This window comes from Mesocricetus auratus, unplaced genomic scaffold (assembly GCF_017639785.1).
Source record: "Mesocricetus auratus isolate SY011 unplaced genomic scaffold, BCM_Maur_2.0 Super-Scaffold_6731, whole genome shotgun sequence".
Lineage (NCBI taxonomy): Eukaryota > Metazoa > Chordata > Mammalia > Rodentia > Cricetidae > Mesocricetus > Mesocricetus auratus.
In genome coordinates, this window is record NW_024429185.1 from 12,656,313 (window position 1) to 12,678,910 (window position 22,598).

The 22,598-nt window shown below is 44.9% G+C and overlaps 1 protein-coding gene across 5 annotated transcripts in view; it reads right to left on the reverse strand.

The window, feature by feature from the left end:
- The window catches only part of Mfap3l (microfibril associated protein 3 like), a 45,321-nt gene that overhangs the window by 14,039 nt on the left and 8,684 nt on the right, over positions 1-22,598 (reverse strand). The window contains exons 1-2 of one of the 5 annotated variants that reach the window (XM_040742261.1): positions 4,864-5,022; positions 3,673-4,099 (exon numbers count right to left, since the gene is read on the reverse strand). In XM_040742261.1, the coding sequence (XP_040598195.1) occupies positions 3,673-3,970 (298 nt within the window). In that variant the 5' untranslated portion in view covers positions 3,971-4,099; positions 4,864-5,022. Of the gene's footprint in view, positions 1-3,672; positions 4,100-4,813; positions 5,023-22,598 lie in introns of those variants that run through there. The other 4 variants (XM_040742260.1, XM_040742258.1, XM_040742262.1 and 1 more) reach the window with 4 other exon arrangements.

The following is a 22,598-nucleotide window of genomic DNA, read 5'->3' on the forward strand; positions in this document are numbered from 1 at the left end:
TTCCCTATACATTGTATGTAGCATGGGTGAACATGTGTGTATATTTGTGCATACATATGTATGCCTGTTCATGTATGTGTGTGTGTGTGTGTGCATGCCTGTGTGCTTCTGTGCGTGTGCATGAATGTGTTCATGTGTGTTTGATAAAGCAAAGAGGAACAAAATGGTACTTTGGAAACCTGGCTGACTTCCCTCTGCAGAACTGGCATTCCCAGTCTATTAAAAGAATCTGTGGAATAGTGGAGCAATGTAAAGACAGCTCTGGCCAGTTTTCTCCTGCATGGTCAAGTCAAGACAATTTTTAATTGTTTTTGGAGACAGAATCATGTGCAAAACATTTCCACACCAAAAGTACATTTTAAGGAAAGGGCTTTAAAGGGAGAATTCGTCATCTCCAACAGCCAGGGTCTTGCAATAGTCAACTTTCTTGAAACGCTTGTTACTTCTCGGATGGAGGTACTAAGGTGAATTTAAACATTTTAACATTGCAATAAGAAAGCACCATGAAATAATGTGATAATTAGTGTGTCTGCAATAACTGGGGACTTTTCATAACACTTCCCAGACAAGTCGACAGAAGGAAAACTGAAAACAGTGCACTTCTGTCTGTTTGCACTCCTGCATGCCTGAATTCTGAATGAGTTCTGGAACACGGTTGGTGGGACCATCCGAAACACTCTTTTAGTGAATTTCAAAGCCGTATGGATTACATATGATGCTTCCCTGATCCCGTGGGAATGAACTGAGGAAAATCAGGAAAGCCATACAAGCCAGCAGCTGCGACTATCAGGACCCGCAGTGTCCCCATTCTTCCTAGCACAGGTGGGGCCACCATGCAGAAGAGCTATCTCACTTTTCCAGCATAAACAAGATATGAAATTGTTTCTTTCCAGGCTAACCCTGAACTCAATGGTAATCAGCTCCTGTGAGCAAACTGACCTATGACTTTGAACGCATGTGTGACACATGCATGACAACATGCACCCTGCGGCAAAAATCTTGACTCTCACTAGGATGATAGTGGCTAAAAAGCCTCTTCCATGAAGGAATTCTTCCCACTCACTCCAGCTGTGTTAAGATGCTCCATGTATTTCTCATCCGTTGAAACCTTGAGGTTAGCAGACATCGGTCTGACGCAGACAAAGCAATTCCAACTGTCTTTGCATGATGTAACATTTGCATAATGTCTTTTCCAGCCCCATGACTTCTGCTGCATCCATGAGGATAGATAACACCTCACTTATCCGCTTATCACAATGATTAGAAGTTACACATATCACAGGCTGATGTGCAATAGTTGTTAATGAAGATAATCTGAAGTCCATTCATTTGCCTTAAGCAGTCCCCGTGTATTATGTGATTCCCTCACCCTTTGTTCAGTTGCAAATGGATATTGCTTGTTTTAAACTTCTGGCTTGAAAACAGAAACCTTAACTCATGCTACATTTCCCCATGTGACTTACGCTCTGAGATGACTATTGTCACGCACTGCAATTACAAAAGCTGAGCTGGGACATCAAGTCCTGGTATCATGTGTTCTTTTTAGAAATTGAAAAATGCATCTCCTTTGACGTTATGTAAAACAGCTAACTGATTTATCGGCAAGTCTACAGAGAGGATGTGAGCTGTGGATTCTGATGCTGCAATTCTCAGGCTGCTGGTGGAGTGGAGTCTATGGACGGAGTATTCTAATAGGGCCACTTGAGCAAGTCTACGGACGGAGTATTCTAATAGGGCCACTTGAGCTTCCACAAGCAAAATAAAACGAAAGCAAATACAAGCACCTTCTAGTACATCCCAGCCACCTTTTACTGATGAAGAAGGCAAGCCTGCGTGTCTGCTTGCAGAGACTGACTCCACGCTTCCAAAGACTTTCTCAGTGAAGGCATTGTGTATCTCTCTGAAGCAGGAGGGTACAACTTTAGAATAACATTCAAAATGATGTCACTGAAATTCAGACTCCGGCGTCACATTGTTGCCATAGTTTTCTTCCTCTCGAGGACTCATCTTTAAACACCCAGGCGTGACCCTCGCTTCCGGGTCCGTGTGAGAGGTGGATGCGAGTCTAGGGTTCTTGATCCTCTCAGTTCAGCCCTGCAGAAAGACCTGCTAAGGTCTGCATGTGTGTCACCATGGCACTGTCCTCCCTTCCCTACTGTGATGTCATCCTTTTGACTTACGGTTGTGGAACGGAGTCGTGTTTCTCATTTCTCCACTGTCAGCAGTAAAGGGTCTAGTCACAAGCACTTAACTGACAGCAGGACCTCAGACAGATTTCCATAAAGGAAACTGTTATGTGTGGAAAGTCCACTCTACGTTAGAATTCCCATGACAGCGCGATTTGAGTTGTTGGGGGAATAACTATCCTTTGCTTGGGTTAAACACACATATGATTTATAATATATAATATTTTGATTGAAGGGAAGTGGCTATACTATACAGTGTAGTCATGCTAAGCAAAATAATATCAGCAGTAGCATGACAGCCAGGGAACACGTTCCAGGCAGTTGGACTTCTAGCAGCCTTCCCCACTGGGAACAAAACTGTGAAAGAGAAGTGTGTAAGAACCTCCTAAGCAAATGCAAAGCATTTGACTTTCTCTGTTTGCAAAGCAATTAAGATAACACGAGGGGAAGAGATTAAGTATGTAGGGTTTTTTTTTTTCTGGAGCAGAAACTCTTTGGAGGATTGTTCATTGGTTGGAGGGCTAAGGAGTGGGGAGGGTAATGCAAAGGAGGGAGGGAAGGGGGCTGCTTCATATTCTCCTGCCTCCAGTGCCCTACTTCATTATAGTCAAGAGCAAGCCCAGCAGATTAAGTCCTTCGCACCGCTCAGAGCATGCCTGGATTGTCACACAGTTACCTCACACATCTTTAGCAAGAAGAGGAGATTCTCAAAGCCTGTCTCTGCATGCAGTTTCTGGAGAAGGAAGCTCAGGGCTTCAGAAGAGGATTCATACCTTTTAGTAAAAAAATTCCTTCACTAAATGCCAGTGTCTCACCTGCTGCCCCAGAATCCCAGGCTCCTTCTCACCCCTGACTTTAGCCAGGTCAGGAGCATGGAATGGGCTCTGCAGGTGGCTGAGAGTTTGTGTAGACATTTCTTTAGGAAGGCTAGTTGGTAAATCCACAGTAAATATGTTAAACTGACATTTAATGACACACAACTGCTCCACTGCTTATTGGAACCAATCCCAGGACACGAAACACATGTTTTATAAATGGAACATATACTTAGGGAATATACCATAAGCTCTAGAATGTCTTGAGTACATTAATAGCATAACGCTCTAAGAGGCATTTCCAAACACATCACTGTTTGCCCTTTGTCTTCCAAGACAAAGAATGGGAAAAAATGAATTAATTACTCCTTGAGACCTTAAGAGGATATGGTTTTTCTTATGCCTTTGCAAAAGACAGAAAGGAAGTTTGAGTGACCTGGATGAGGACAACTAACATTAGCGTATGGGTTTTTAAGTCCCTGTTTATAATTTATGACAACAGACAGGACTTTGAAACCTACTGTTAGTATTCAGGCATCTGCACTGGCCTGTCCTTGGGGTTCTGACAGGATACGCCCTCAGCTGCAGCCACTAAGAGCACATTTGTTTGAACCCTGTTACATGGTGTCTCTCTCTTATGTGGGTCACTTTTCTTAAATTACAACACCTACCTCCTCCTCTCTCCTTGTCATCGTCGCCTTCTTTCAGCAGTTTGCCAACAGAATTAAACCACTTAAATGATAGGTCAGGGACGCCATGAACACTGCAGTTAATCAAGGCACTGTTCCCCTCCTTGACTATGATATGGTCCATTTTGGCAATGATTACAGGCACAGAGCCCAATTCCTCGTCAGTGCCATTTAAAGTGCTGTTGGTCACACTCTTAGCAGTTGCCAGAGTGGATACTAGGATTAAAAAGGGCACAGAAGGTGGTAAGCACACAGTCAGATGGTTCTTCAGTAGGTCCATCTTCTCTGCTTGTTCCGTAAGGCAAGAGATGGTTTGCCGATGGAATCTTCTATCAGACTGTATCCTGTTCAGAGCAGGCCATGGGATGAACCTGTCCTGGATCCATGGAGTAGGTACTTGATCAAGAATCTGTTTAAAAAGAAAAAACACATACATGCAAACATTAACTTTGGTACCTTAAATAAAACATAAAGTAACAGCAATCTTCTAAGGCATAAGGTATAATAAAATAAGCCTGTATCACCCTTAAATAAAACAATTATTCTGGTGCACCAATATTAATTTTATAATGACTGAAATCTTAACAGTATACATCTACGTTTCTGCATTAAAACCGTCAGATCAAATACATTCCTTATGCTAAATTGATGTCTGTTTTGTTTTTGCTTTTGTCTTTTGCTGGTGGTTATTGAGATAGGATCTCATAGAGCCCAGTCTGGCTGCAGATTTGCTGTGTTGCTGAAGATAGTCACAAACTTCTGATTCTCCTGCCTCTGCCTCCTAAGTGCTGGGATTGTAGACATGCATCACCACTCCCGAATAGTACTGTACTTGTTAATTTACAATACTTCTTAATTTTACATTCCTTCTCAATTTACACTTTTTTTTAGTATTTTTTTTAGTATTTACAAGATTCCTTCTACCCTGCTCACTGTTTTCACAATAACCTGGTGGCTCCTTCTTCCTTTTCAAGGTACATGTCTTCCAGGGCATTCCACTGGTCCCAGCTCAGACTCTGCCAGCCTTAGGAAGGACTCCTCAGAATCAGTCTGGTGTTCTCATTACCCTCATTATAGCTCCCACACCTCACCGAACTTCCCCATTGCTATGAACTGCACATACCATCCCGTCTCGTCTGTGTTACTGTTACCTACTTGCTAACAGCCACTCACTGAATTCCCTGGTTTTGATCTTCATTTGCCCTCCCATGGCTGGCTAACATCATCAGGATATGGAGAGTAACATGATGGGTTCCTCTGTGTCTAAGGTCTAACTTCTACTTGCTCCTTTAGCCTCCATTGCATCCACTACTCTTCCAAGTCACACCCAGACTCCAGATTCTAAATTCTGAAGTTCCAAGGAATTCTCAGGTTCTAAATAAACCACCTTTAGTTACACTCTACCATCCTTGAAGATCTTTTTTTGCTTCTCAGTGGGCTTTCTGACCCTTGTTTTTTTGTTTTCCTTCAGTCTCTTCCCATACATGACTTTTATGTTTTATTTATGCTTCATTTACACCCAACCACATAGACCACAGTCTACAATGTCTTCTTTGCTCATGATACATTTCTTCAGCTTGTAGGTGAACCTGATCAAGCCAACTGCTTGTCATCCTTCTGCACCCAGGAGGCAGACTCTGAGAGGAATTGATCAACTGTATAATTACTATGATAATGAAGGTATGATCTCTAGCTCTTGCCAGGCTTTGGTGACATCTGGCAGTCTGTTTACCTGTACTCATTTGGTTCATTATTGTCTTTCCATACTGCTTATGACATCATCAGCTTGAGAATCAAGTGTCTAAACCCAGTGGTACTCTAATCTTAAGACAGCAGAGATCATGTTTCTTCTACCAGTGCTTCAGGTCATAAATACCCACTATGCATTTTTTTGGCCTTTTGGAAAGCATCTTGTATCTTATGCTCATTTCCTTACATGCTATATCTTTTTATTTACATCCAGACCCTACTGTGTCCAAGGCCATTTCTTTAGTTCCCTTTCCTGAGTTTTTGGTCAGTGTGGTCAACTTCCCACTAGACATCTCTGGCTGGATATTCTGTAGACACTTCAATTTAACATTACAGAAGCAAACACATTTTTATACTCAAAACGTGCTTTATTTCTTTGATTCATTATCTCTGTTCAAGGCCCCATCATCTGTGAAAGTCTGAATGTGTATTCTCATTTCCTAGAGCACCAGTAGACAAATACTGTTGACTTTGCTTCAAGAACTGCTTCAAGTGCTGTCTTTAATCCAAGCACTCCAAAGCAGAGGCAGGTGGATTCTGTGAGTTCTGAGGCCAGCCTGGTTTACAGAGTGAGTTCTAGGACAGCCAAGGCTACATCCTTTCTCAAGAAACAAACAAAAAACCCCACATAACTGCAATGACTAGCCAAGCAAAATATTCCTAATGGTGCAACAGTGGTATTTACATCTTAGAAGTATCAAACAGCTGTCTAATTTGAATTAAGGCCTACTCATTATGATGGAACCTATGATTGTATTGCAAACCTGCCACCTACACATGTCTGGAGATGTCACAGACCCTAGTGGACAATCTACTACTCCCTTATCCTAAATCAATGTAACTTTTAACTGTATTCTAAAGACTTATACCCAGAGATAAGTGGAACTCCTACCCCTCATCAAAGAAACCTTTTTTGACAGCAGACTGAGGCTACTATAGAGATCTACTAACTGGGCAAAATGCAGAGTATGCAAGCCACCCCCAATTTACCTATCTATACCATAACTGCTATACCAAATTCTCATGGAGCACAGGGGGGGAAAATTTTATGATCCAGAGAAACAGGATGCCTGATGTGAGACCCTGTTTTATAGGGAAGCAGAGAAGCTGCACCCATGAAATCTTAACAAACATGGTTGCCTAAACAAGGCCTACAAGGAAGATGACCCCACCAGTAGACATGACAATAAGGATGAAGGAAATTTCATGAGGCCCCACCCCTAGATGCAGAACTACATCAATCAACAGCTGCAGAGAGGCAGAACTGGTTCTTTCCAGGAACTAATCCCCTGATGAGTTATCTAGTCCCTAGTGATTGATCCCACAAACACATGGACATATAGCAACACCACCTCAGCGACCTCAGTAGATTGTTGATAGGTTATCTAGTCCCTAGTGGTTGAGCATATAGCAACACTCAGTGGATTCGGCCAATTGTTTACAAGTAGGTAGCAATAATTTTAGAAGAAGCGGAAATGAATCTGAGAGCAATTCGCTGTGAGGAAGAATTTGATGGGGAGAGGGATGGAAATGATATAAACACAGTATACTCATATATGAAATTCTCAAGAAAAAACTGAAAAATCAATAAATGGGTGTAAGCGTAGGTTGGCCATGCTCAAGTGGATGGGTTCCATAGCCAAGAATGTGTCAGCACAAGTTGGACTTGATGGTTTTAAGAAAAAAAATTGAGAATAAAGTTGGGTGGGCAGGAAAGGTAGGCATTTGGGAGGAGTTGTGGGAGGGAGGATGAATGTGGTCAAAATACATTATGAAAAAATTTACAAGAGTAAGAGTAAATTGATTAAAAACAAAAAATGCAATTAAATACATGAGTTGCATCTTTTTTGTCCTTGCAAGTGCTTCTTCCGAGAAACTGAGTGGCAGTGAGAATCAATTCCAACTTCACTATCATCTTGTCAGAAGTCTTTTGCATAATCTGCCTGAGTTCACTCTTTCTGTAGCTCCCTGCCCGATTTCTATAGCCTTCCAAAGCTCAAATCATTCAGTGCTATTCCTTTATGCATTTCTCTTCTCTCCATGCTGCAAACTCTCAAATTTTAATCCTTTTACACATTCAAAAATATTTATTGAAGATGTGCTGTCGGCAGACTCCACTCTCAGTCTTGGAGATTCAAGAGTAGGCCACAAAGATGACTTATGATACATGGGGCTTACAGTCTCATGGGGGAAGCACAAAATAAGTAAGTACATGTGAAAATATGAATGCCAATGCATGACACATGCTTAGGAAGACACACTCTGATGGGCTTGGTCCTGAGTTAGGAGGTTAGGAAGGACTTCACTGAGAAGGTGACCCCTGAGCCAGGACCATCAATGCCAAGGCCCAGGGAAGGAAACTCTGGTTAAAAAGGGACAGTGAAGGCAGGGTCCTGGAAGGGGAAGAACTACAGGATGGGAAGGAGTAAGAGAGACTCTGGCCACACATGGGCTTCTCAGATAGAATAAGGAGCCTGCGTCTTAGCTAAGACTCACGGAGAACTGAAGAGAACTGAAAAAAATTCAACTCACTGTAGTATAACTCACATACATTAATCCTTACCCATTTTAGGTACATACCTTATGTGCCTATGCAACAGTAACAATAAATAAGATTAAAAGGCTTTTCTCACCTAAAGTTCCTGGATGCCACTTCCCAGTTTTAGCATTCTATGATCCAGCCTAGTGTTTTTGAGCATAGCTCCAAGGGGTTAAGGGTCATCTCCCCATATGGACATCAAGTTGTTTTAGTACAATCTGTAGAAGAATATCTTTTCTCCAATGGCTTAACTTGCCCTGCTGTCAAAGGCCATCATACATGGGTGGGTCTATTTCAAAACTTCTTATTCTGTTCCACTGATGTTGAGATCTTATCCTTATGCCTACACGTCCTGACAATACCATCTGCCTCATTCATCTGCAGTGTCTGCTACGCCTCTGACTCATAGGATGCTCAGCATGTTTGTCTGGTCAATGAATGACGACCTCTCTGAGGGCAGGGATTATGACACTAGTTTCAAGCACAATCAGCCCAAAGAGGTAACTACTGATGATAATGTCACCAGGCCCCCCCTTTTTTCATAAAAAAGAAAAGCATTTTCTCCACAGTTTCCTTGAGATTCTAACACCTTCCTTGTCTCTGCATAGCCAGCACACACCCCCAACCAGTACAGACCTTATGGCCAAGGCAGATAGCGTGAAAAGTATGAGTCATGATAGACCTTGCTGTGACTCTAGAGGCAGTCTTCTTCACAGGGCTGAACTTGTGGTTTCTTTTCATCAGGGTGGTTATAAGTTAACATGTTTAGTGTAGAACAGTGGCTAGACGCAGAGCTTCAGCCAGGAGCGGGCCTACAGTCAGGAGTAGGGCTCTAGGTTTTAGATAGGTTAGGCAGGGTCTTGTTCTAACCGCTGTTATTGGCTGTGTACTTTTTGGGGCAAGCACTTACTCAGCACAAGAGAACTCTTTGTACACTGAGCCCTTGCATATTGCCTGGCTTGATAAACAAGAATGACTGGGTCCACCTACAAAGTTTTCTTTACAGCAGCCGGGCTTCTTAAGTCTCCTTTTAAGTGATGCTATTTGGAGAATGTAGCTTGGTAGCTCAGTGCCATATTCATTGTCACTGTCACCAGAAGTCATTGCAGTGGCTTCCAGTCCTGGGCCCTTTGTAGGCACTCCAGTCTGAGAATTGGGAGAGTACCTCTTTGGGCATCACACTGGAGTGAACATGAGGAGAGCAAAGGCTGCATTCTCTCCCTCTTTCCTTCCTGATGACTAGGCAAGAGCAAATGCTTAGACCAAGGACAAGATAACACGGCAGAAGGACTTAAAAAATACAAGGGGGAAACAAGCCATAGTGCTGTCACAACTAGCAAACCATAGTCCTTTTCACAATTAGGGGGACTACAACAAATATGCGTTAAAAAAATTAATGTGCAAACTAAGAGCTGTTTCCAAACAGAACTGGCCCTGCTGGTATTGCACTTTCAAATGCATTGTTTGTGCTAGGGCCCTACAGTGCTATTTTAATAATCTCAGTAGGTACTTGGCTAAAAACATGGTGGCTTCTGCACCTGGCTCCTCAGAGTCTCTGAGATGACCCGACACAGTGACTTGCAATTTTAATGTGGGACTTTTACTTAGCAAGCTGCCAAGCCTCCCTTATTACGGTTATCCTATGTCATTGTGAAGTTCAAAGACCATAAGAAAGATTCTTTATTCAAAAAAAAATCATGAAAAAAATTTAGTTTGAGGGGAGAGCTCTTGGACCCCAGACCAACGGCGGGGAGGCCAGCATGGGACTGATCTGGACCCCCCAAATGTGAGTGTCAGTGAGAAGGCCTGGGCAACCTATGGGGCCCTGAGCAGTGCATCAGAGTCTATCCCTGGAATACAAACAGTCATCCTGTGCCTATAGCACAAAGAGGGATGCTCTCTCAGCCTGGACTCTTAGGGGAGTGCCTGGACCCTACCCAGAGTGAAATGACAGACTCTAGATATCCCCTATGTGGAAGGATTTGGCAATAGGGTAGGAGGCTGGGGGGGGATGGGGAGTGCGGGAGGAGCAGAGGGAGAGGGAACTGGGATTGACATGTAAAACAAGCTATTTAAAATTAAAATAAAAAGTGATAAAAACATTTAGTTTGGCTAAAAGGAAAAAAAAATAGAGCACCAGGTTGATGGACAATAATTACTTAGTAGTTAATTTGGGAATCCCATCTATTACATGCCATACGCTTTCTCTTCTAGCTTTTTTTCACATAGCATTTTTTAACTGGTGAATACACTGCTGGGGACACAGGGGACAAACAGTACTATAAGCTAAATAAATCCTAGGCCATATATGCTCACAGTCTAGCTGGAGAGACCAGTGCTTCCAGGCGACATGGGCTGACGACTGAGTGGGTGGAGGGGCACTGGTTAGCTGGAGAGTTACATACACATCATGTTCATTGAATGCTACCCACTCTCCCGTCTTTCACCTTGCTCCTTTGGCATGTGCCAGGGCTTCCGGCATCCCATGGCGCCCACTGTGAACATGGAATGCCAAGCACTCTTCCTATCCCTCCATCTTGTTCTCTTTCTTTTTCATGCTGAGGAAATGTCACATACAGACCCATAGGATCTCCTTAAGAACAGGCACCACAAATCACATTTACACTCTTGCCTTATGACACTAACCTTCTACGGACCACAGCGGCGACTGTGAATGAGTAAATTACAATGCGCAGTCCAAAGCATAGACGATATCACATAACTGAATGCAAGAGAAATAACCTCCAAATGAATTTTTAGAAGAAGAGCCTACCAGACTGGGATCTGACAGCAACATTAAAAGTTTAGCTAATAGCATTCCAACTTTGGAAAAGACAATTCAGGCAGCCAAGCGTAAATGTCAGTACTATAATCCAGCAGCTTAAAATGCTGTCCTTCGAATCTCAAGAACAAAGAGCACACATTTCAAAGACAGGGTTTAACAAAGGCTACAATGGGTGAATTGTTAAGCTCCATGTGTTTGCCCATGGCCTTTGGGAAAACTTTCATAGGATACTTTATTTTCTATAAATAGGGAAAAAGAGAAAATGTGTGGCAAACATCAAGTGTTCTGTCTTTAATTTGCCCTTTCTCTATTTCCCAACACTCGTATTTTATCTACAAGTATTTAATAAGATGCTCTGTTGAAGCCTGTTTCTTTCTTCTCCACCTGTAGCCTGCAGGACTAGAGGTAATGTTATTTATGTGGTTAGGAGAAAAGGGCCTCTTGTTCAGAGTGTTTTAAACTAAATGAATATACATTCTTGTTTTGTTTTCTTGGCAGTATTATTGCTGGCACCTTGCCATCAATGAGATCAAGCAATTTGTTTAGTTATACAATGGGGGTTTGTCACAACCTCTACCAAATCACCACTGTTTTCACTGGTGCACAGGTGAAACCGTGAGCAGAAGAGATTTCTTTTGGGTGAAGACACATTCCTGACAACGCATGCTTGCACAAAGGACTGGGAGGGAAAGGCAGGCTTGTCCAGATGGTGAGGGTGGCGGCATGGAATGCTGAAGACATGGGCACTCCCTTTGTTTACAAAGGTCACCCCAATCAGGACTCGGTGGCTGCTGATACAGAGATCACTAGGAGACTACTACAGTGCCCAAGGAAAGAAGGAAGAGTAAGAGCCTGAACAAGACACGAAGGGGGAAGAAGGGGGTGGACAAGTCAAAAAAGGCACAAGGATTAGAGGGCATGGGAGTTAAAGGCTGACTGAGCAGGTTAATATCTGAGCAGTGGTGTCTACAAGTAAACTCTCAAGAAATATCTCATTTGCCAACAACCAGTGCTGTCGGCAGAACACACATCTACACACAAATTATGGATTTCAACTACCACTCCCTTGGGCAGTGCTGTCCACTGCCTGCTAGAAATGGCTCAGGAGAGCCTGTGGTAGTTCTGGACTGGTCCCCTCATTTCTCCTTCTAGCTCCACTGGACTCCCGTCTCTGATGGACGCTTCAAAGACAATCAATAGTGACACTATCCAGATGGACAAACTGTCCTAAACCAAGTTGCTAGACAGTGTATCTTCAGGAGGGGTGAGGAGGCCATGATTGACCCCTACGAAGAGAAAGTCAAGACTCGGGGACTCGGGACACTGTGTGTACACCTCTGTCTTATTGCAGGGTTAGGGCTATTTCTAGCTACTCACTGGACAGAACACAATACATATCCCAACTTACAGGACTGCTGCAAACAACCACTAGACACAATTGAGGGGACACACTTTGTGAATTCCCATCACTACTCCATCAACCACATCGATGTGAAGCCCTCCAAAGAACTTTATGCTTTGCTAATTTTTTGACATAAAAGTATATTTTTCAAAAACAATCTGTTTTAAAGTAAGGCTTTTCTAACTTAAGAATTAACTATAATACCATCTGTATAGTCTGATTTTTGATGGTATATGATGCTACGAAACCATTTGTGGATTTTTATCACATCTCCCCAGCTTAGTTTGCTGTTCTGATTAGAAATAGGTATGTGATAGGAGCTGGAGATGTACTTCAGTTGGCAGACTGTCTGCTTAGCATGCATGGAGTCCTGGGTTTTGATCCTAAGCACAAGATGAACTGAGCTATAGTACCAGCCCTCAGAAGGCGGAGGCAGGAGGATCAGTTCAAAGGTCTTCCTCAGCCCCACAGTGAGGTTGAGACAAGCCTGGGCTGTATGAGACTATCTCAAGAGAGGACTGGGGCTTAAAAACATGTTTACATTGCCTTGCCTGGGGTCATGAAATCATTTTAAAAGTCCCTTTACTGCACAGGTAAGGTACTGTTGACAACCCGTTAATTACAAATACTTGTTATGCGTGATCGTTGGAAAGGATGGATTCTGGGGATTTGCTACTACAGTCTTTCAAAGAGGAAAAACAAAAACTGCAGAGGAAGGCAACTACTATTAAAGGTTTTCCTTCCTCTGGAGATAGAAGTATTAAACAGTTGAAAACAGGTCTATCACATGGATTTGTTCACCGAACTAGAACATTAGTCCTAGAAAACCTTAGACATTGTTCATAAAGGTTTTTTATTTATACAAGGTAAGAAAGAAAGTCCAAAAGAATGCAACACTTGCCCAGGATTAGTGGCTTAGAACCAATAAAAAGAGCCTGTGCTGCTCCTACCTAGACGTAGACTGTTAGAATTTCTTGTCACTAGAAAGGCAGTGCTTAGGTTGTTCCAGTGGCTGGGACATTCAGTGAGGACTGATACCATAGGTGTGTCCTTCAGAGCAGCCAACCATTGTTATAACTCATATTTAACTCCCCCTAGTTTTCATTCTAAAGCAATGGGTGGAAACAGTTCATGTCTCAAAGAATGTAAACCTTTAACTGCACATAGCGGTCCTTCCTTAGATATAAGATGACAGAGAAAAAACCTGGGAACAGACTACGAATGGGAGAGGTTTGCAATGCCTTCACTCTCCGAGGCCATCATCCCAAATACATTACATGGCAGTTTCTAAGTTCACATGGTGTGGTAGCATACACTTGCAATACCACCCCTCTGGAGGCGAAGCAGAAGAATTGCTATGACTTTGAGGCTAGCCTGGGCTACACAGTAAGACACTCTGTCTCAAAAAAAAAAAACAAACAAAAAGCAAAAGCAAAAGAGGGGAAAGAAAGATGCTTATGGTTCGATAAAATGATTATTTTAAGTCATCCCTGATAGAGTCCACAGTCAGCCTAAGGTTGGGTCAGAAGCGCTCCTAAGTTGTGTTTTGCCTTTGTTGCTTCTAACATATGTCCCCCAACATTTTACCCTTAAAACCCCAAACAAAACATCTTTCCTACCCATTCAAGGCTACATATAGGAAGATTCAGACCTTCTAGTCCTGATATGTTTTCTATGTGTGTAGTATGTACCTATGTGTACACATGCCTACGTGGCTGCACACACCCATCTTGCTCACGTGGAGGCCCTAGGGTGACAGTGGGTGTCTCTGCCTTAACTTTTGAGACAGGTTCTCTCAGTGAACCCGAGGCTCACCAGTTAGCTGCAGTGGCTGACTGACACCTCCCTGTCTCTGTCCCCCAATGCTGAGATTACATAAAGGCTCACACCAGCACACCCAGCTTTTCACACACTGTGGCTCTAAGTTTGGTGTTCAGTGTGTGCAGTGAGCTCTTTATGTCTGAGATATCTCCTGTCTCCCTAGTTCTTTCCAGTATTTTTTTTTTTGAGACAGAATTTCTCTGTAGCTTTGGAGACTGTCCTGGAACTTGCTCTGTATACCAAGCTGGCTTCAAATTCTCCTGCCTCCTGAGTGCTGGGATTAAAGACATATGCCACCACTGCCTGGCCAATAAATTTTTTATGTTAACTTGATAATCTACAGTATTCTTTCTGCCAGCCTTGAATTCTTGTTTGTCACTGTTGTGCCCAAATTCTGAACCCCAAAATCACCAAGAGGCCCATTTCAATGCAAAAGCGAAGAGTCTTTTATTGTAGATGTTTAACGAGCTAACCCCATTAGCTTGGGCCCTTCACCCCGCCACCATGGCGAATGGCTGGAGAAAGACCCCAAGCAACCTCGAGGCAGGGATCTTAAAGGGCAGCGTAAGGGGAGTGTCTAGGGGTATGAAACAGTCTCAGGATTGGTGTGCTTCCCGGTTTGGGTGACCCGCTCTGTGTTGATTGGTCAACTGGTTATTATGGCCCATAGGCTCTCCCAGGGCTGTTGCTATGCTCTGCAGGTTACTGTTGGGCACTTGTTCGTAAAGCACACCCAGAATGTAAAGCACAGCCCTGCCAGCTAACTTCTGATTGGCTCCTTGACACGAGCAGGGCATGTGACCTCTTCTTAGTGACCAGGACAGGAGTGGTAAGGCCATGAAAGCACATGCTAGTCTGTAATGGCTGCTAAAATGGGGAACTGGTCACTACATCACCTATCTCAAACCCATTTCCCAGCAATTTCTTGGTGCATATGATGTAGAGTCTTCTCAAGCCAGAGTAAAGACAGCAGGAACAGCCAGGATCTACAATTCTGGATCCATCAATGGGTCAGAACTCTTCCTGGGGCCTAGGAAAAATGTTCAGAGGAGCTCACAGAACAGGAAGTGTTAACTCCTAGCTAACTGTCTACAAGTTGAGTGACCAGCACTGTGTTTGTATCTCCATGCAGCCTACTTGGTTTATCAACCATGGAGTGATGCATTTTTTAAAGGATTTAATTATTTTTGCTTTGTGTACATATACAAGTGCCTACATGGATGTAAAATGTACCATGTGTGCACTGGTGTCCACAGAGGCCAGAAGGGGCTGCAGATCTCTTGGAACAGACAGTTGTTTACCACCTGAGGTGGGTGCTGGGAACCAAACCTGGTCATCCTGGTCCTTCTGCAAGATCAGTGAGAACTCTGAATCACAGAGCCATCTTTCCAGCCCCATCTTTTAAAAAGTCACTGTTATTACTATTGTTAGAGAGAGTATGTGTGTGTGTGTGTGTGTGCACGTGTGCATGAGCACCAGTATTCACATGGAGATAAGAGGTGTAGAATTCTGCATACAACCTTTGGGAGCTGGTTCTCTCTTTCCACTGTTGGGATCCAGATATCAAATTCAGGTTGGGGACTGGACTCGGGTCATCTAGCATACTTGGCAAGTACTGGTTTTACCTGTGAGCCATCCTTCCAGCCCAGGGAGCAATATTCTCAAGACACTTTGTTAGATGAAACAAGCCAGAACCAGCTTTGAGTTCACATTTTCTTACTGGTTCCGGATACTCTGTAAACTCTCCTGGCCTGCACAGTGAATGAGTCTCTTGTGCACACACAGCTTCCCAACTGGCCAAATGCAATTAACTCACTGCTCTGGAGCTGAGAGAGCAGTTTCCCATGCACACTTACAAAGACTGGCTGATTATTTTGTAAGGGCACAACCTGTAATAAAACTATCAAACTCATTACGAGCCTCAGGATATTAGTAGCTCCCAATAAAGAAAAGAATAACTTCCACCAGAGACATGGACTGTATTCCAGGCTACAGCCAGAATTAAGAGCACTTGGAAGATCTTCCTGGAGCCAAGAAGCCCAGATTATAAAAGGCAAAGGGCAGAGGGGGCTTCTGGGAGGAGGAATACGGTGGGCCCCGAAGCTGAGGTGGAGAACAAAACCCCTAGGGAGATGTGAGGGGAAAACCACTTTAGAATTTTAAGATTAAGACCCACAAGCTGGGATGATGACACGGGCCCAGTTCTTCATTCGCACAACTCACCAGACAACACCTGGAGTCACCCAGCACCCGGAGCAGCAGATCCATCTCTTAGGTCCTCCCCAAATCTACAATGCTCTAAGCACAGCAACCAGGGCCGGGGATGGCCAAGGGAAGAGAAGGTAAGGGGCCAGGAGACAAGAGAATGAATAAGGGAATTGTTAGCATATGGGTTAAAAAACAAATCCTATGCCTGGGTTAATCTTCAATGCAGCTTGGTGCAGTTTGGAATCACCATAGACACACATATCCAGATGTTTACAGGGTGTTTCTAGAAAGGTTTGCTGGAGAAAGGAAGGTCTACTTCAGATGTGGGTTGTGCCATCCCGTGGGCTGCGGACGAGAAAGGCAGGTGACTACCAGTGTTCATCTCTTTGCTGGCTAAGTGCTTCCTCACAGTCCTGTGGCCACTACGAGCTGTCCCCTTAACCTATGTGCCCAAATAAACACTTCTTTCCTTAAAAAGGGAAAAAAAAAAAGATCTCATCGCAGTATCAGCAGGTCATACTGTGACCACACACACCATCCGAGACTTGATGGGTGGCTCGCAGGAACTGATGGAGTGCCCTAAGGCTCGTGATAGCTTTCCTCCTCTGAAACAGAACTTCCTGTGTATGCAGAAGACGTGGACTTGAAGACATGAGGGCCGTCCACTCATATACCCTCTTTGTGAAGTCCTAACAGGGACTAGCCACAAAGTTGGCAGGGACCATCCTGCTGGGTATAGGCCAGGCCTCCAATCTCTCTCCTGAAACAGTTGAGTACGGACTGTGCCTCACTGACGATGGAGCCCCTTTCTGTGCCTGAAGTACATATCCTTAATTTGTATTCCCAAATATCCAAGCACCCTTCACTCTCTGTGCCTCTGAGTATCTGATTGAAGCCATTCAAATCCACAGCCAGTGACGTTAAGCAACTAAGGTTCTGCCTCTCATTGGAGTAAGAGTTTATCCATTTAAAAAAATGCACTTCATAATGAGATGATAGTTAAACAGCTTTTCCTCTTTCCTGGTTCACCAGCCCATTACCACAGAGTGAAGTTGCATAACCAACATTCCACATGTCAAGTGGTTCAGCCACTCTTGCTAACAACCAGACCTCCAAGCCACAGAACAGAAGAGATTCTGTAATTCAAACTCCATGTGACTTAATTCTTCTTAACACTGTGACAATAACTTCCTTTATAATCACCCAATATTTATGGCTTCCAAGACATTCACACTCAGATGTTATCCCTTCAGAACCCCCCTACGCTCTGGGACGGGGGCATGCCTGTGTGATTCTGCCCATGTGACCCTGAAGCTGCAAGCCTGAGCCCAGGAATCTTCTTGCTGTATTCATTTCCTCAGATTCCCAGCCCATGGCTCTTGCAATCTGCACACAACGACCAATGAGGACACACCACAGCTTAGGTAAGCTACGAAATTGCCAAACACATTTTCACTTAATAAATTTAATAAATTTGTCTACCTTTCTAAGTACTCATTATCTCAAAAAGTTGGGGCAAATGAATGACACTTTTCAGAAGTTGGGTTAGATCCGAATTGTTTTCTAGTTGGCTTTATTATATAAGATTAAGATCATTTCCCCACCAAGTCTACATGCTTTCCATTTTGACAGTGAAGCAAATTGTTAGAAACAAATGAAGTCAATTCACAGTCGAGATAGCCTCGTGGCTAAGAACACTGGCTGTTCCTCCAAAGAACCCAGGTTTGATTCTCAGCACCCACATGACAGTTCCCAATCATCTGTAACTTTCCTTACAGATGATCTGATGCCCTCTTCTGGCCTCTATGAGCACCAGGCACACAAATAGACACATGGGCAATCACTAGACAAAACACCTAAAATAAAACCAATGTTTAAAAACAAAAAACAAGCAGCTGGAAATAGGAATTCCCTGGTTTCCATACAGAGTTTCTCCCTGCTGTGGTGATCAAAGGACCTGGAGGTCCAGGACAGTGACTTCTTACCCAGGCAGTCAGGTCTACGGCTAAGTGATAGCAGCAATGAAGGGTTGATCCCATCCACTAACTGGAGTATTTATAAAGCCATTAGTGTCAGTTTAATACCAATTGCTCTAGGGAACAGAAACGGTTCAAGACCCGGTCTTTACCTAACAGGTGCTTAGCATATAGAGCACAGAAATACATGGGGAGCAAACCGGAAAGATCACAGACTGTCCCCTGGGCTTGGCCATGCCCTGGAGGATGAACAGAGGAGATATCACAGTTTCTTCAGCAGGAGTAACGGCTTTTCTGTGAAAAGTGAGGGCAGAAGTAAGTTGTCACGGCAATGAATAGAAGCCCATGTTGTCATATGTTTCCACGGAGCTCATCTGCTACATCTGTCTTGAGTGCCATCCTGAGAACCATGGGATGCTGGGGCACGCTCCAAAAGTTCAGTTTAGTAAAAGGGCTGCTGCAGCTTCTAGAGAGAAAATGGTAAGGAAGACTTTGGGATGGATGGCCTATAATGTAGGAAGCAAATCCTGATGCTCAAATGAGAGAAAGGGAGGTGACTGGCCATAGCCTGGAAGTAGGAATGAGAACCCCGTCAACGACAAGAGCAAAGTCTAAGTGTGGTGGTGTACGAACATTCGTGGAGAAATGCCGAGCCCCCAGGATGGCAAACCATGGGCACGAGGAAAACACTTTCTGGAAATGAGTCTCAAGATTCTGAAACGTGTACTCAAATAGAGAAAATCTGATTACTTTAGAGAAGTCTAAGGACAGTCCCGCTCAGAGGAGCTCAGAGATGAGGTCATCTAGGGTTGTCCAAAGCTTGAGGTTAAAATTAAAAAAGAAAGAAAACTTACGCACACAGGGAGGGGAGGGGAGGAGACAAGAAGAGAGGGGAGGGGAGGGGAGGGAAAGGGAGAGGCAGAGACAAAGAGACACAGGCAGAACTAGAGACAGAGAACAAAGAACAGCAACAAGGCCTTCTTTCCAAGGGCTAACAGCGGAAGTGGCAGAAGACAGGCAGAATGAGGCAAGAGCCACCCTGGCCTGTGGAAAGACTGGCCATACCTGTGCTAACATTTATAATAACACAGACATAGACAACATGAGATAAGTCACAACAGCCAACAAGCAGGAACACTGAATGGTGTCCAGGAGTTTAAACTGTCCACCGCCATCCTATAAGCATGTCACATGTGAAGTCTGGAGCTAGTCACCTGCCTCTGCTAAGGACAGGAGAAGATAGACTCTGTATCTCTCCCCACTGAAGCTGTGCGTGACTCCCCATAGAGACTGTGTGTGACTCTCTCCCCATGGAGACTGGGTGTAACTCTATCCCCATGACTGTGTGTGACTCTCTCCATGGAGACTGTGTGTGACTCTCTCGATGGAGACTGTGTGTGACTCTCTCCATGGAGACTGTGTGTGACTGTATCCATGGAGACTATGTGTGACTCTCTCCATGGAGACTGTGTGTGACTCTCTCCCCAAGGAGACTGTGTGTGACTCTCCCCATGGAGACTGTGTGTGACTCTCCCCATGACTGTGTGTGACTCTCCATGGAGACTGTGTGTGACTCTCCCCATGACTGTGTGTGACTCTCTCCATGACTGTGTGTGACTCTCTCCATGACTGTGTGTGACTCTCTCCATGGAGACTGTGTGTGATTCTCCCCATGGAGACTGTGTGTGACTCTCTCCATGGAGACTGTGTGTGATTCTCTCGATGGAGACTGTGTGTGACTCTCCCCATGGAGACTGTGTGTGACTCTCTCCATGGAGACTGTGTGTGACTCTCTCCATGGAGACTGTGTGTGACTCTCCCCATGGAGACTGTGTGTGACTCTCTCGATGGAGACTGTGTGTGACTCTCCATGGAGACTGTGTGTGACTCTCCCCATGACTGTGTGTGACTCTCCATGGAGACTGTGTGTGACTCTCAACATGGAGACTGTGTGTGACTCTCAACATGGAGACCGTGTGTGACTCTCTCCATGACTGTGTGTGACTCTCTCCATAGAGACTGTGTGTGACTCTCTCCCCATGGAGACTGTGTGTGACTCTCTCCCCATGGAGACTGTGTGTGACTCTCCCCATGGAGACTGTGTGTGACTCTCCCCATGACTGTGTGTGACTCTCCATGGAGACTGTGTGTGACTCTCCCCATGGAGACTGTGTGTGACTCTCTCTCCATGGAGACTGTGTGTGACTCTCCCCATGTAGGCTGTGTGTGACTCTCTCTCCATGGAGACTGTGTGTGACTCTCTCTCCATGGAGACTGTGTGTGACTCTCCCCATGGAGACTGTGTGTGACTCTCCCCATGGAGACTGTGTGTGACTCTCTCCATGGAGACCGTGTGTGACTCTCTCCATGGAGACTATGTGTGACTCTCTCCATGGAGACTGTGTGTGACTCTCTCCATGGAGACTGTGTGTGATTCTCCCCATGGAGACTGTGTGTGACTCTCCACTTGGAGACTGTGTGTGATTCTCCCCATGGAGACTGTGTGTGACTCTCCCCTTGGAGACTGTGTGTGACTCTCTCCATGGAGACCGTGTGTGACTCTCCTCATGGAGACTGTGTGTGACTCTCCCCATGGAGACTGTGTGTGACTCTCCATGGAGACTGTGTGTGACTCTCCCCATGGAGACTGTGTGTGACTCTCCCCATGGAGACTGTGTGTGACTCTCCCCATGACTGTGTGTGACTCTCCATGGAGACTGTGTGTGACTCTCCCCATGGAGACTGTGTGTGACTCTCCCCATGGAGACTGTGTGTGACTCTCTCCCCATGGAGACTGTGTGTGACTCTCCCCATGGAGACTGTGTGTGACTCTCTCCCCATGGAGACTGTGTGTGACTCTCTCCATGGAGACTGTGTGTGACTCTCCCCATGGAGACTGTGTGTGACTCTCCCCATGACTGTGTGTGACTCTCCATGGAGACTGTGTGTGACTCTCCATGGAGACTGTGTGTGACTCTCCCCAAGGAGACTGTGTGTGACTCTCTCCATGGAGACCGTGTGTGACTCTCCCCTTGGAGACTGTGTGTGATTCTCCCCATGGAGACTGTGTGTGACTCTCCCCTTGGAGACTGTGTGTGACTCTCTCCATGGAGACTGTGTGTGACTCTCTCCATGGAGACTGTGTGTGACTCTCTCCATGGAGACTGTGTGTGACTCTCCATGGAGACTGTGTGTGACTCTCTCCCCATGACCGTGTGTGACTCTCTCCATGGAGACTGTGTGTGACTCTCAACATGGAGACTGTGTGTGACTCTCCCCATGACCGTGTGTGACTCTCCCCATGGAGACTGTGTGTGACTCTCCCCATGGAGACTGTGTGTGACTCTCCCCATGGAGACTGTGTGTGACTCTCCATGGAGACTGTGTGTGACTCTCTCCCCATGGAGACTGTGTGTGACTCTCCCCATGACTGTGTGTGCCTCTCTCCATGGAGACTGTGTGTGACTCTCTCCCCATGGAGACTGTGTATGACTCCTTAGTGCAGTACTTACAGGGCCAAGTGTTGTCCATGATAGTTTCAAGCAGGAGCAATTAATACAGGTGAGTGAGTGTGTGTGTGTGTGTGTGTGTGTGTGTGTGTCTGTGTTCATTCTTGCATGTCTTCTCAAGTAGCTTAACCTCCACACTCTGACCTGTGTGAACTGGGTGGACCCCATCAGTGGATAATTCTGGAGCCCTGTTGCTCCAACCCATTTATTTCTTCAAGAAACAAACCCTCCCCCTTTGCTCTTCCTCTGACTATCATCAATTTTCAGTTCTCAATGGAAGGAGAGGGCCAGGATTACACTTCAGTATCTGTTCAGGAAGTGTTCCTCTTTGCACTGATTACAGAGTCCACTGTAGCAGCCCCTCCTCTAAGGATGCCCTCTCAATGCAGAATTACTGAAGTCCACCCACACCGTGTCTCTCAGCCCCATCAACAGGCCCCAAACACTCCCATCTAGACGTGGCGAGGCGCTAGGGAATGAACTCCTTTCTTTATGTCTCTCTTACAGGCTGTGCCCTGCAACGGTAAGTAAGGTTCATAGACGTGGTCTTGGGGGTGGGCATTACCTCCCCTTCCTGCTTTAAGTACATACAGTGGAAATTTGTCTCTCTGGAGCTGCCAAGTCCTGCCCTGGAATAGAGCCTGGGAGAGTTGCACCAAGCAGGTGTGCCTCCATATATATGCAATGCCTGACAAAGACAATCCAATTAATTGCAAGGGAGTTGTTTTAAATGCCTCCCTTCATTTCCTGCCCAGATGTAAAGATCAATTACCAAGTCGTAGCAAGTCTCCCTGCTAGGTATCTGGCCACCACCCCTTTTCTGCCCTGGCAATCATCACCTCCAACAGGCACCACCCTAACAGATTCCTTCCTCCTGGATTTGCTTCTAGTCCTACGTGCCTTCAACTTGCTGATGCAA